Raw genomic sequence first — 14,008 nt, 5'->3', positions numbered from 1 at the left:
AAACTTAAATTCTAATGTTGACCAAAGCTTCTCCTCACTTCCCTAATTAATATGATGCAATGGTAACCTCCTTTCAAAAGCTGACTTACCATAGGTTTGGTTTAAAAACAAATAAACAACTATTTGAACTTTACCACATAGTTACAAAATTACTTATCTCCATCATCACTTGAAAACGTAACACTTTGCCTTCCCTGTATGAAGTTGTGTCTCTGAGCTGTGACTATTAAAATATCAATATGTTTTAAAAAAATCACAAAGTAAGTTTGATGAATTATTTAAATAAACTTGGTGCGATATAACCAAGCAATAGTCTCTCAAATCACTGTCTCCTGGTTTTTTTATTAGGCTGATTTTTGAAACTTTCAATGAAAAATGTGTGCTTATGAATGAAGTTCCCACCTATGGTCCTGGGGTCAATACATCGATAAGAGAATACTGCAGATCTGATTGCTGATCACTCGCCCAACCCCACCCTTTTCATTCATACATACATCATACATACATATATAATACATACATCACACATATATCATACATACAAGTCAACACTTATATGACACCTGCCCTATGGTCAATTTCCTTTTGTGGGCACAAAGAAAGATAGGCCCTAACATAGAGCAAGGCTTAGAGTTGGGATAGTTTTAAGGATGGCTGGATAGCAGGTTATTTGGCAAGTCATAATTGTTTATGATTTAAAAAAAAAAAGCACATTATTTATCTTCATGGCCTTTGATTTTCAAAATGAACATGGTTTAATGACTACCTGAAAACAAGGAGAGAAGATGATTCTGTGCATCAATGAAATGTAGTCATTTCATTCCTCTGCTTAGGAAATACGTCACTTGGTCCCCCAAACCTTTAAAACAGCTAAGTGCATCGCTAACCAATGCATCGCATGTCCTTTCCTTTTCTAGACCTCACACACCCTTGCCCTCCGCACACACGGAAGCTGCAGCGCTTTTCTGCACTGGCCCAGCTGGGCATCTCCCCATTGTCCAGGGCATCATCCTACGGGGAGCATGTCTGTATTGTCCATCTTCCCTTTGTTCATTATTCAAAGCCCCCTGAGGGCAGAGGCCAAGTTCTCTTTTCCTTTGTTCCCCAGCACTTAGCACATAGTAGGTGGTGTTGCTGGGCACCCAGAACAGCTCAAAATCCTCCTTATAGACGCACAAGCCCTTGGGCTAGAAATGTTGCTCCGTTATTAATTATAACTGAGTGTTTACCAGCTCTTTGAACTACTTGAAGAGAGCAAAAGTTTTCCAGATAACCCAGTCCAGATGCAAAGTTCTTTCTTTCTCCCTCACCTGCTGCTGCCAGGATAAGTAAGGTTTCTAACTCCTGCTGTCCTTCTCGGATCCAACTGTTGTGGCTCACACTTTTCAGTCCTCACCTGTGCTTTTTGCCATTCGATTCTGTACTGGAACTACCTGAGATAGAGGCACAGACATCTCCCACTGCTCTTACAGATAAAGCAGAAGTAATTAAGTCTGCCTGAGGTCAGACAAGACACTAGCGAGAGACAAGATAACAACACGTGTGCCCCGTTTCCAGCTCAGGCCTTCCTCTCGTCTGCTCAGATACTGAAGGAGAACCTCCTCTGGGCCAAATTCTGGCCTGGGCATCTTAGGGGACTGATAGTTCAGTAAGACCTGAGTTCTACCCTGGAATGCACGAGGGAAAACATCTATCACTAACACACCCTGGAAGATCCCTCATAACACCAGCAAAGTGTTCTTATGCAAACATATTCTCCTTCCCTTTCCCTCTCTGAGTCCTAGAGGGTCAGTTTTTTCTTCAGTATTGGACCAGATCGATTTTGTATTTTGTTATTGTTTTTTGTTTTGAATTTTTAGTTTAGGACCCAATAAAGTAGTTCACATGTGTGCTGGACACAGGGTCTATGAAAAATCTGTATCTCTGAAGACAAAAGTCATCCCTGGTGTATTGAGATACTGAAACTGAAAAAGGCAAATACAAAAGGGGACTTTTATTTCCCACACACTTCCATCTCAAACACACTATAGGGCACCTGTTCACTGGTGAGAGTGGTGAGCTGAATCCCTTCCCTACTTAAACCACTTCGTTCTTTTACTTATTATTGTTGCTGTTGTTACAATTTATTACTATTATTTACCATGCATGCAGAGCTGAACATAAGTTAAGTAAAATATAGGCATGCTGTGTTTCCACTGTAAATTTTTAGCCAGTAGCAAAGACGAATACACCTGCCTGGATAATGTTAAGTGCATGTGGCTTTCCATAAATATTCCTTAATTGTTATACCTAGCACCAGCTATACGCCATACACCTGCACTTAGTGCCAGGGAAAATGAGAGTCAGCCACAAGCCCCAAAGTATAGCATGGGAGAAAAATAGAAACAAACTCATTCATTGCCATGTAAGAGTTGGACATAAGAGGCAAGATGGACCTGGAGAGGCAAGGGGAGGCTTAAGGAGATGACCTTCACCCCCAGGGTGCTGCACACAATCCTTACCTCCCCCTTCACCGATTCAAGCGTCATCTTCCTAGCAAGCCCCTCCCTGCATCCCCATTTAAAACTGTCAACCCCTATTCTGCCACACACACTCCTCTGCCTCCTTGCTGCTTTTTCCTCCCTACCACCACCACCTCTGACCACATCTTTTAGTTGACTTTTTGTCCTTCTCCTTCCATGAGAAGGCAGCTCTGTAAGGGCAGGGATTTCAACTGTCTGTTCACTGCTGAATCTCCACCTTAGACCAGTACCCAAGTACATAGAAGGATTTGGTAAATACTCAGAAGCCTTTCCCAGCCCCATTAAAGGGCTCTTCTGGTCCTCCTTCCTTTTCCTTGACAGCATGTACCAAGGAACTGAAGTGATCTTTTTTTTTAAAAAAAATTGTTACTCATTGTTCTTTTACTCCTCACTAGAATAGAAACTTCATAGGAGCAAGTTGTCTGGTTTGTTCACTGCTGTGTCCCCAGCCCTTAAAATGCCCTGCTCATTTATTCAATGAATTTCACTCAAGTGCATGACCATCATCATCATGATCACAGCTCATAGTCACTGAGCACTCAGCATATGTCCAATGGTTTTATCGGCATTATTTTTCCAAATCCTCACAACCTATAAGGTGGGCATTGTTATAATTCTCATTTTGGAGATAAGGAAACACAGATAGTAACTTGACTAAGATCTCAAACCTAGCAAAGGGAAGAGGCAGCAAATAATTCTAAGCCATCCAACTTGAGCTTTGCTTTAATCACTGTTCTGCTGCCATGACACAATGCTGTCATCCCTCTTGGGCTCCTTTCGTGGTTCCTCCCTCCTACCCCACAGTGATCTGCCCTAACACCCATGGCCACCGCTAGGACATCTTCCACACTAAAGCCAGAATGACACTGTCAAATAGCAAAACTGATCACCTTACTCTGTTTTAAATCTCTTCATTGGCTGTCCATTGGTAAAACTCACATTTTGGGGTCCTATCAGCAAAGTGATCAATATTTATAATAATCACTCTGGAAGGATGACATTGCCATTTTCAGAAAAATTAGAGACTATGAAGATCACGGTGGATATGGGAGAAATGCTCTACCTTTGAGATGAGAAATAATGAGAAAAGGCTTATTTGATTATAACAAACTGGGGTTTTTCAGTAGTTCCAGAAATATTTATGCAATATCTAATCAGATGTGGTAAAGTAGATGTGTTAAAATGGATATTCCTGGGCCCTACCCCATCTCATTAATTCAGAATCTCTAGGGATAGGGTCAGGAAATCTACATTTTTGACAAGTAATCAGGGTACTCCTTTGACATTCAGGGACCTAAATCTTTTCAATTCTAACATATAGATAAGTACTTACACGTTGGGCACTATTATATAAACCATCAATGTCAAGACTAAGACCCAACCAGCTTTATTTAATGACCAATGAGAACTCTCTTGTTCAACAATAATGTTTTAGGACTCATGGATTCAAACCTGTCCTAACTCAAGTCACAGTTTTCAAAAATGTCCCATGCTTGAGTGGCTCATGCCACTTCACAGGACGCTGAAACTACCACGTCCGGTAAAATCAATTTACTTGTGCCAGGGCAACAGTTTTACTATATGTTCATTCCAAACCTTATGCATTTCTTCCCTTAAAATATAGCATCCTGGCTGGCAAGGCTACAAGATAGAGGAAAAAAAGAACAACAAAGCAAAATAAAACCCACAAACCATGTCCTGCCCTTAGCAGGGGTTTGACTTCTGAGATCATGCTAGGTGGAATTCAAAGGAAAGCAAATCTGTTCAGGTCTTTTGCATTCTCACAGATCACCAAAAAGGTGAGAGATGAGCTCTGTTAATGGGGGAGTTCAATGCTCATCCACCTGGCACCCCAAGACCCTGGTACTTTTCCAGGCGTCACTGACATTATCAGAAGTGGTCTGAACATTATCAGATGTTCATCTCTGGACATGGGGTGCCATTTACTGCTGAAGATGAGCAAGGAGGAAGGTTCTCACCAGGTAAACTTCTCTGCCTCCAGCTGGGAAGGGTCCCCACTGCTCATAGCAGCAACAGGATGGAGCACCAACATTAAATCTTCTGCTGAAGATTCCAACTGATTTTTCCTTTCCTTTAACATATTTTCAAATGATTTAACTTGTGCAAATGACCCCAAAAATCTGCTTCTCTCCACAAAATGTTAAAAAACAAAACAAAACAAAAAAACAAAACAAAACAAAACCCTTGATCAAATAAAAGTCAAACAGCTCTGAGAGCTGCTTGGAATGACATGGTATTTAACCATGGTGCCATGGAAATTTTCTAACTTAAGCCATGGTATATAGTTGAACAATTTCTTTTGAAATTTCAGAACCTAAGTACCAATTTTTAGCTCTGATGTTCATGTGTTTCTTTTTTTTTTTTTTTTTGATTTTATTTATTTATTTGACAGACAGAGATCACAAGTAGGCAGAGAGGCAGGCAGAGAGAGAGAGAGAAGATGAAGCAGGCTCCCTGCGGAGCAGACAGCCCACGCGGGGCTTGATCCCAGAACCCTGGGATCATGACCTGGGCCGAAGGCAGAGGCTTTAACCCACTGAGCCACCGAGGCGCCCCCATGTGTTTCTATATAAAAGAAAATGTTCTACCCTATGCAACACAAGACAGAAATTAATGGTGCCTTAGAAACAATGATGGTGTATTGCAATACCCAAAGACACCTACAGGAGAAAACAATTGTAGAAGAACCAGAGAAATATATTTTCAACATATTTCATAGGTATGAAGATAATTTTTCACAACCCACATTGAATTAGCAGTCTCATCACATAAATAACCCTCTGCAGATACTACATAATCTCGGTAATAAGTAGTATTTACCATTACATAAAATGAACAAAATAATCCCTGGTCAGATGCAATGCAACAAATTAAGGAGAAAGAAAAGTGAGATTATTCAAGGTCAGTAAAGATTCCTTAGCACTCACTAAAATGAAACAAATGAAAATAGGGAAAACAGTTCAAATTTTGCAAGGTTTCCATCTTTCCAGACTGCATTTCGGTTTTCTAATTATAAATGAAAGCTTGGAAGTATAAAATCACTGGTTATTTATTCCTAATAGAAGTTTCTGATTTCCTTACAAGTTCTTAGGATTTCAACTCTACACCAAGGCAAAGGGAAGATTGTTTTCTCCACCCCACCCAAAACTCCAAAACTCCACTGTGGACCCTCTCAGCCATGAAGCACGAAAATGACTCTCAACTCAAGACTCTCTTGAACATGCTGACAGAATCTGCCAAGACACAGAGTAAGAACAGCAGGGGGAAGCAGCATTCCCTGGGAGTTAGAAAGGCCCCATTGGTCAAATGAGAATAGCTAAAGCTGTTTAAGATACCAAAACCAGTATTCCATTTAGACCCTAAATTCTTAAGCAAATGTGAAAGACAAAGAAAACAGGTATTAATGCTAGCATAAAAATGTTTTTGAAACTTAGTGTTTATTTGTCAAATACCGACTCCTTTTTTTTTTTTTTTTTCATTCCTTTCTGTTTCTGATCTTTGGAAAAACCACATCAGTATCAAATGTCACTTAGTTCTTATTCAAACAGAGGGAAGCAGACACAGCGGCTGCACCCGTGACTTAGGTGACCTGGGCCCTCAGTAAAAACCAACCTCTATAAATCACCAGATGTAAGCAATTGGGTAGTGATCACTTTAATTAATTGAACAGCTTTCCTGAAATTTACTGTATAATTTTAACCCTCGCGACACCTTTCTCAGAAGCAACCAACAATGGTGGGCTTTTAACTGGTTTAAGGAAGGAAAATATTTTAACCTCGGTGGCTTAGGTATATTTTTAAATTATTCAAGATTAAGGTGGCAAGCTACTTAAAGCTTAGAAATAAATACTGCACATTCTAAATGCTACCCTTAAGTGCCAAGTCAAAATTATTCCAAAACATCTCCAATGTGTGACTATAAACATGTTAGGTCTTAAAAATACAGAAAATTTAGCACAATTTTAATGTGAAAACTCATCTTTGCAAAACAACATGCAATGGTATTTATAACTTCAATCACATACTTAATTTTAACTGTATAAAGTTGATATTTTGAGTTGATGTTTCTGAATCTCGATTTCTACTATAGGTACCACACTTAAAAGAGAATACTCCAGTGCCTTATTACGAACTCCCACTTCCTCTCACAAAACAATTCCGATCACCCTCTAGTAGCAACTGTGTAATACCTAATCCACAGATCCCATGCCGGCCACTGAGTAATGACCAGAATTAGTCCAAGTCTGTAGGACATAATCAAACCCATGTCTCTATGAGGTGAAGGCAGCTTCTCTCAATCTGGGATACCAATTCAGCAGTGACAGCAACAAGGAAAGTGTGTTGTTAAAATGGTACTTACAATTTAGGAAAGAAAAAGCCTGGAAAACAAGCCAACAACTTAAAAAAAACCTTCTCCATTATCTACAGAAGGAAGTATTCATATTTTGTTCATAAGACCTTTACTCCAGCCCATATGGAACTGTGGAACTGCTACCCACGGTCCCTGCAAACATACATGCAAAATCCTATTAACATTCACTTACAAGGACAGAAGTGTAATATTGGCTGAGACTGGTCCTAGATTCGGAATGGTCTCCAATTCATTGTTGTTCAGTTTCCTTTAAGTGCCCAAACAAAACAAAACAAAACAAACAGACAAAAAGAAAAGCTGATTAGATCATCTGTAAATCACAGAGGTGAAAACTTCATAAAATTATTTAAAAATACCTCCCAAGTTAAAAAATTTTTAATTAATTGCAATCCAAATGTTCTTTATGGTTAAATAGCATATTTTATTCAAATCTCAATTAGAAAGTAAGACTCACACTTCTCGAAGGTTCTGAAGGTGGCTCATGGAATTTGCCTTGATGAAAGACAATCTGTTGTGACTCAAGTCCCTACGAGAAAAAAAAAAAAAAAAAGTCAAGTTGTAAGTGGTTTCCAAAAATCACTAGTAGTGTTTAATGACGTGCAAGATAGAATGGATTTACGAAATACCTCTATCGACACTAGTGACAATGTAAGAAAGATCTGGTTCATCCTATCCCCAAACTAGATGGCAACCAAATTGCCAAACTCAAAAATACAAATTCTGAGGACAAAATTAGTTTAGGAGACTTGTAGGTTCAAGTGCTTTAAGCCCACAGATTTTTAGGCGATGTTTGTTGGCAAAGGGTGAACAGGTCTTTTGTGAACTGGTTGTTTTGCTTCACCCTCCTCATCCCCTACCATCTCCTCACCTCCAACATGATATGATGAAGTCATGGCCTATGAAAAGTGGCTCATTAGGCAGGCTGTTGAAACTCAAACCTCTAAAGAAACCTTTTTACTATTATCATAAAATTAAGCATTGGTGTACTTATTATAGGCAACAAAATAGAAATTACTTTTCACACCTATTTGTTTCTCTGGGTTTAGTACCAAATTACTGAAGGTATCATTGTGTGTATATGTGTTGAGAGAGTTGAAAACAACTCTGCTTTCCTGAATTCCCCAAATCTCAGTAACTGGTAACATAATGTATAATTTAAGCCACATAAACCACGTACAACGCAGGCTATATAGGAACCCACGATCAGATGTCTTCGCAATCATTAAATAAATCTGCTTCTTAGAGACTTCATCGGACTTACTAGCAATTTCCATAAGACATTGTTATTTTTAAAAAAGTGAAACAGAACTCCTACATAGACAATATTCCTAGACTAGGCCATCTTGGCATTTAAGACTCCACAGTGTTAAAGAAAGCCCAGTGAACGTTCGCTTACATTCCTTTATGTGTTGACACACTGAGTGTGTGCCTGCCATGTGGTGAATTGAAAGTGAGAGGCTGGAACAGCTACCGAAAACCAGACTTACAAACAGTATGGCTGAAAGCTCTCTCCTCCAAAGAGGTTTACCAACCCTTACCGAATGAATTCTTTCAGTGTTTACTTTTAACCAACCAGCGTTTTAGAGAACCAAATTGTACTGGTGCAAAGCATGAACCAAAAATGAAAGGCAGAAACATCACACCCAGAGAAACACAGTATAACCTCGTCCAGTCTACAAAGTGAACAATGAGAAATCAGGGAACCTTTTAGTCTTTTCATGTTTGTTTTGAGACTAAACCTGGATTTCTCTATTTCACCTAAAAAAAAAAAAAAAAATCTGCAAAAGTTTTATTTGAAACATGTTTGCCTAAAGACCTACCAGACAGTAACAGACATGAGTAGATTTGTTCTGGTAGAGTTATAACATGAAAAAAAAATCTGGCACAGTCTTTAAACTATAAAAATCCTGCAATTACAACCACTGCGGTGCATGCTCACCACGCTGGAGCCAGACACTTTCCCTCCCAGCCCAGCTCACGTCCGTCTGGAGTTCATCAAGGAACCCGTGAGCCCAACAACTCATGTTAGGATTCAAACAAAACCTGTGTGCTTTTAGCACCACAGACAGTCACAGATTTCCCACAGGGTTTCAAAAACAACCAGCAGAAAGAGTCCTTCACCTGGGAGGTAGCCTGAATCAACAGAAAGTCTCATTTGGATCCACTTAACGAAACAACATTGAACCAGCAGAAAACTGCATCCCCTATTGTTTCAATGTGTAAAGGGAAAAGGGGAACCGATCTGGCATTTACATTTATTACAGGTGGTTTTCTTTTTAATTAGAAAAAAACGAAAACCACACTTCACTTCATTTTAAGGATTATTTTGTAAGGCAATCCTATGAGAAAAGAGGGTGTTTAACTCCCACCCACCCCCAACCAGTAATGGAACGAGTTCTCCAACAAAAGACTTTAAAAATGAGAAACTGCCTTCCGAGAAGTGTGCACATGCTGGAGACCACTCATTTCTGATCCAGAAGCGGGAGCTGGTAATCTTAAATATTTTAGTTATTGCAACACACTTCCATTCCTGAGTTTTGTGTACTATTAAAACCACATTATGTGGGAGAAAAAAAAATCACCTCTTAAGTGACTTTTACTGCTAAATACTTAAGCCATGAAACTTTTAATGTGTCTAAATTTAGGTTTAATACAGTTTGTTTCAGAAATGATTACTTTCCAGTTAAAGGATGTCATATTTTCTTAAATCTTCCCTATATTGTTTCTATGGCTAGACCACATTAAAAACAAAAACAAGTTGTACAATGTCGATATTTTCTTAAACCCATGAGAACGTTCAGTAAGAAAAGAAGATTCTTCATTTTCAGAGTTCCATGTATGAACACTTTCCCCAGGAAACCTTTTGAAAAAACTCTGTAGTGAGTTTAATAAATGGGATAAGTGGTAAGGTGGGGAGGTGTTAACTATTTACCTAGAACTCAGCTGGCCAAATGCTGGAAAATCAAACTCTACATAGTAGAAAAAAATATCTTTCCTCCTGCACATTAACAAGCAAATAAATATATATGAAAATAATTAATTTATAACATTTGGTTCCAGCCATCATTTTCTTCCTTTTAGCATTTGGAAATCTGACTTCCAAGTCAAATTTTAAAATGCAAATCCAGCACAGCTTCTTAATCAATCCCACTGGGGCCTGCAGAGCTGCTAATTCAGCAGAAATCTGGAAAGCTGAAAAACAAAAAGCCAGGCTGTAGCTGTTTTAAGACACTGATCCAAAGTGACTCATAAATCAGCCTGCTATGTTCAAGTTTTAGTCTGGAAAATATAGAAAAACAGCTGTGAAAACCATGAGGACCATGACCCCCACCCCAGCCCCAATTCTGGTACCGACCAGACGATTTATAACGGCTAACACTAAAGAAGTCACAGCAGCAGAAAGTACCTTTCGGACTTTCGCCTCAGTCCAGCTCATGCAAACATTTCTACGTGATAAGATAAATAATTCTGAAATTCCAGTGAAATTTTAATACATTAAGCTCTCATTGGCAATTGAGCAACTTTTCCCTCTTTTGGCTAACATATTCCATCAAGCAACTCCTTTTTGGGTTCAGAACTCTTTGTAAGCACAAAATCTAGATGTAAACTCAAGTCTGCATTTAAAGGCAGTTGTAAGCAAAGCTTCAAATAGTTACTGTTTTAAAAGCCACTTTCATTAAAGTATTACAAGTCACTCTTTGAAAGGAGAACTACAATATTATTTTACAGCTCAAACTATTTTTTTCACAAGTGAGAGTCTTAAGGCAATAAGTTACAACTAAATAAAGTGAAAAAAATACATGCACACGTATTTTAGAGAAATTAATTTTTTTAAACTTGCAAATTCAACAAATGATACAAAAGATAAAGTTTCCTTGAATGGTGCTCTCATAAATTAGTCCTAAGGCAAAGGTTTACTATCTTAATTACCTGAGAAAAAGTTAAGATATGGGAAAAAACAATACGTATTTTTCTCTTACTTCTGAACTCTGAAACAGTCTACCTAAATACTTACATAATTATGTAAAATTTAAGAAACAGCTATCTTATGCCTCTTGTTCCAGACACCAAGTAACTGAGAATTAAAGCCCAATTCCCCGTGTTTTTCTGCCTCTTTCAAAGGCAGAGAGAGGAGATCTCTAGAGCTTTAGGCACAAACAAAAGAAACATTTACAATAAAGAATTTAGACCACATGGTTTGGTGACAACTACAAAGCTGGTTAAAAGTCACACAAGTACAAGAATGACAGAGCTGTCCAATGAGTGATCACAGTGGGGCTTCTGACAACAGTCCTAGTGCTTATTTGTACAAGTGGAACTTATTTTCACATATATTTAAGGAATGTGGACTTGTATTGAGACAATTTACTGCTGGCGGAAATGTAATTAAAGATTGTGCTAACCAAATAAACTGTAATTTGTTTTTAGTGTGCCACCAAATTATCTGCAAAACAAAATCCTTAATTAGGTCAGCTACTTTTAAGACAATGTTTAAATAGGTATCAAAACCCTTTTGGTTTAACTCAACTTCTAATCAAGACTAATAGTTTTTTTTAAGACATCCAAATACACGCACAAAATATATATTGTACACTGGCATGACCCAGTAAGCTACTTGACAAGGAAAAACTACTAATATAAGCTAACTTTGGTGAATCATTCAAGCATTTCTAAACACACCCCAGGAAGAGCTATTCATTTTCTTTTTCTCATCTCTCTATTATTCATACATGTTCACCTCCAGTTCAGTTCCATATGTTGTCAATAGAGCCATTCACATTTCATGAATAAGGCAGCATGACCTCCACAAGAGGCAATTGAACAGAATTAGCCACAACTAATTGAAAGTCTTCCTGCTTCAGGTTAAAGCCCTTATCTCCTTCTTCAATTATAAAACAAAAACAAAACCAAAAAACTATTAAACAAGACATCCCATGTTAAGAGATTAGAAAATCTAAAACTCTGTAATTCCACTTTTTTAATAAACTAAGGTTTATTAACACAAAGAATATGATTTTGATGGCTAACCATCGCACAATTCACAAATAAAGATTTTGATTTGCACAATGATTTAAAAACAGTTTCTTAAACTATGGAACCAAACTTCCTACTACTATTAGTATGTTATGATAGTCTAGTAGAATTGTTTTAAGAATGTAGAATTTCCATTGCAATTCTGCTAGGCCCAAATCTGAGGGTCAAGGATGGACTGCACTTTATTTCTTTTAGACAAGAAAACTTTTTTTTTTTTTTTAAAGAAACACAACTTGTAATTGCTTACATTTTACACAAGTTCGCCAATTTTAACAACACTAGTGCTAGGAAAGAAAAAGGAGATGACATTTGGAAAGAATCAGCCTTTCCAACTAAACTACATTTTCTTCCTTGTTCTTCCACGCAGTTGGCAGTGATTTCAGGTTTTCAGACTTCACAGCTCGCATCCAAAAACTTGCATAACAGCGCCCAGTCCTCTCTCTTAAACTGTTTGCTGCAAAGCTACAGAAATCACGCCCTTCGTTCTGAAAACTCTAGTTCCTTTCTTTCCATATCTACTGATTAGTTTCGCCAACTTCTTACCGGAACCAGGATGTGTTACAATTTGGTTGAAACTTTACGGAATTTCCTATAGCGAAATTAAGCACAGGGGCGAAAACAAGACGATGTCTACTATAGCTTGGACAGTGACAGAACTCTGGTGAGGAGGCTTCTCAAATGAAAGGAGCTCATTCAGTTACTGGCTGGGAACAGGAAAGTGGGCCTGAATGAGTTAGAAACTGTAGTTGAGCCACAGGATCGTACCCTCTGGGAGAACTGCGAACTCTAGTAACCCGCAGATTGCCACCTCTGCTGTCCCGCCCCCGCAGGGGCGCGCATTTGAATCCAGGGCCCGCAGGCTCTGGGCTCAGGACCTTGACTCTACTCCTCGGAGTTGTCAGTGGCTCCTTTCCCTCGCCCACCTGCGGCCAGGTGGGGCGAGCCCAGGGCCCACCGCGCGGCCCGCTAGGCACGAGGGCTGGGCAACTGAGGCCTCGATGGCTCCTTTTCCATCTCCACCGAGCACCGCTGGAGGCCTGGGTCAGGAGCAACTCCCCCAGAAAAGGCAACCGCGCGCCCAGCGAACCGGCCCCTCGCGATTCTCAGGCGGGTCCCCCTCTGCCCTCAAGGAGAATACTTACAGGCGAGCGATCCAGGGCGGGAGAGACTCGGGAAGGCGCGCCAGCCGCTGGCGGCTGCAGTCCAAGAGGTCCCCGAGGCACCGGCAAGGAGCGGGACACAGGCGCTCAGCGGCGACCTCGGAAGACTGCCCCAGGGCCCCCGGGCTGCCGCGACCGCTGCCCTCGGCCGGGCCCAGGCGTCCCAGCACCGCACCCAGCAGCAGTCCCAGTGCCACCGACGGCGCGCGGAGCTTCTCGGGGGCGCCCATTGCGCTCCTGCGGCCTCTCACCCTGCCGGGCGCTCCGCAGCCGGCGCGCGCTGGGGGCCCGGCACCAACTTGCAGCCGAGAGCGGCCGCCCGCGCTCGAAGTCGCGTGCGCGCGCCCTTGTCCTGCGCTCCCGACAAAAGTCCTTTCTTCTACCGCCAGCAGCTCAGCCCTTGCATGCCCCGGAGCAGCGAGAGGGGAGCCAAAGAAGACCGCCAGCTGCGGCTGCGCTGCAGTCCGAGCAGCGTCGGCGCTCCCAAGTCCCTCTCGCCCGCTAAGAAACTTTTTCGCCTCCTCCGCGCGATAATGCGCAAAGTCCCGGCGCGGCGGAGTCGGGAGGCGGGGTGTGCGGAGCAGCCGCGCGTCCATTGGCCGGCCCGGCCCGGTCGCCCCGAGACCACGTGACAACAACAGGGCTCCAGACTCCGGCGGGAGCGCGGGAGAAAGTGGGGCTGAGATTGTAGGAAATTCGGAGTTATATTTTCCAGCCTCTGCGGCCAGCAGTCTCCACTGCGTCCTGGGAAACATATATCAAGTGGAGTTGAAGAGGAAAAGGGAGTGTGCAAACAACTGAACAAAATTAGGCCAGCTTTCGGAGTTGGAGGTATTTTAGCGGACGTGAGGGGAGTAAAGTTAGCTTTATCAGGAAAACTTTAAATTCCAAATCGAAAAA

The 14,008-nt window shown here is 40.8% G+C and overlaps 1 protein-coding gene across 1 annotated transcript in view; it reads right to left on the bottom strand.

Annotated features, from left to right (window-relative positions):
• Positions 1–13,375, bottom strand: part of LOC111160152 (leucine rich repeats and immunoglobulin like domains 3) — a 48,194-nt gene extending 34,819 nt beyond the window's left edge. Inside the window, exons 1-3 of the mRNA XM_022523023.1 lie at positions 13,091–13,375; positions 7,369–7,440; positions 7,087–7,161 (exon numbers count right to left, since the gene is read on the bottom strand). Coding sequence (XP_022378731.1) covers positions 7,087–7,161; positions 7,369–7,440; positions 13,091–13,338 — 395 coding nt within the window. The 5' untranslated portion in view covers positions 13,339–13,375. The remainder of the gene's footprint in view (positions 1–7,086; positions 7,162–7,368; positions 7,441–13,090) is intronic.
• Between the last annotated feature and the right edge of the window lie 633 nt (positions 13,376–14,008).

Source organism: Enhydra lutris, unplaced genomic scaffold (assembly GCF_002288905.1).
Source record: "Enhydra lutris kenyoni isolate GAN:26980312 unplaced genomic scaffold, ASM228890v2 scaffoldscaffold74, whole genome shotgun sequence".
Taxonomy (NCBI): Eukaryota; Metazoa; Chordata; class Mammalia; order Carnivora; family Mustelidae; genus Enhydra; species Enhydra lutris.
Note: the sequence above shows the minus strand (reverse complement) of the source record. Positions and strands in the feature narration are given on the sequence as shown.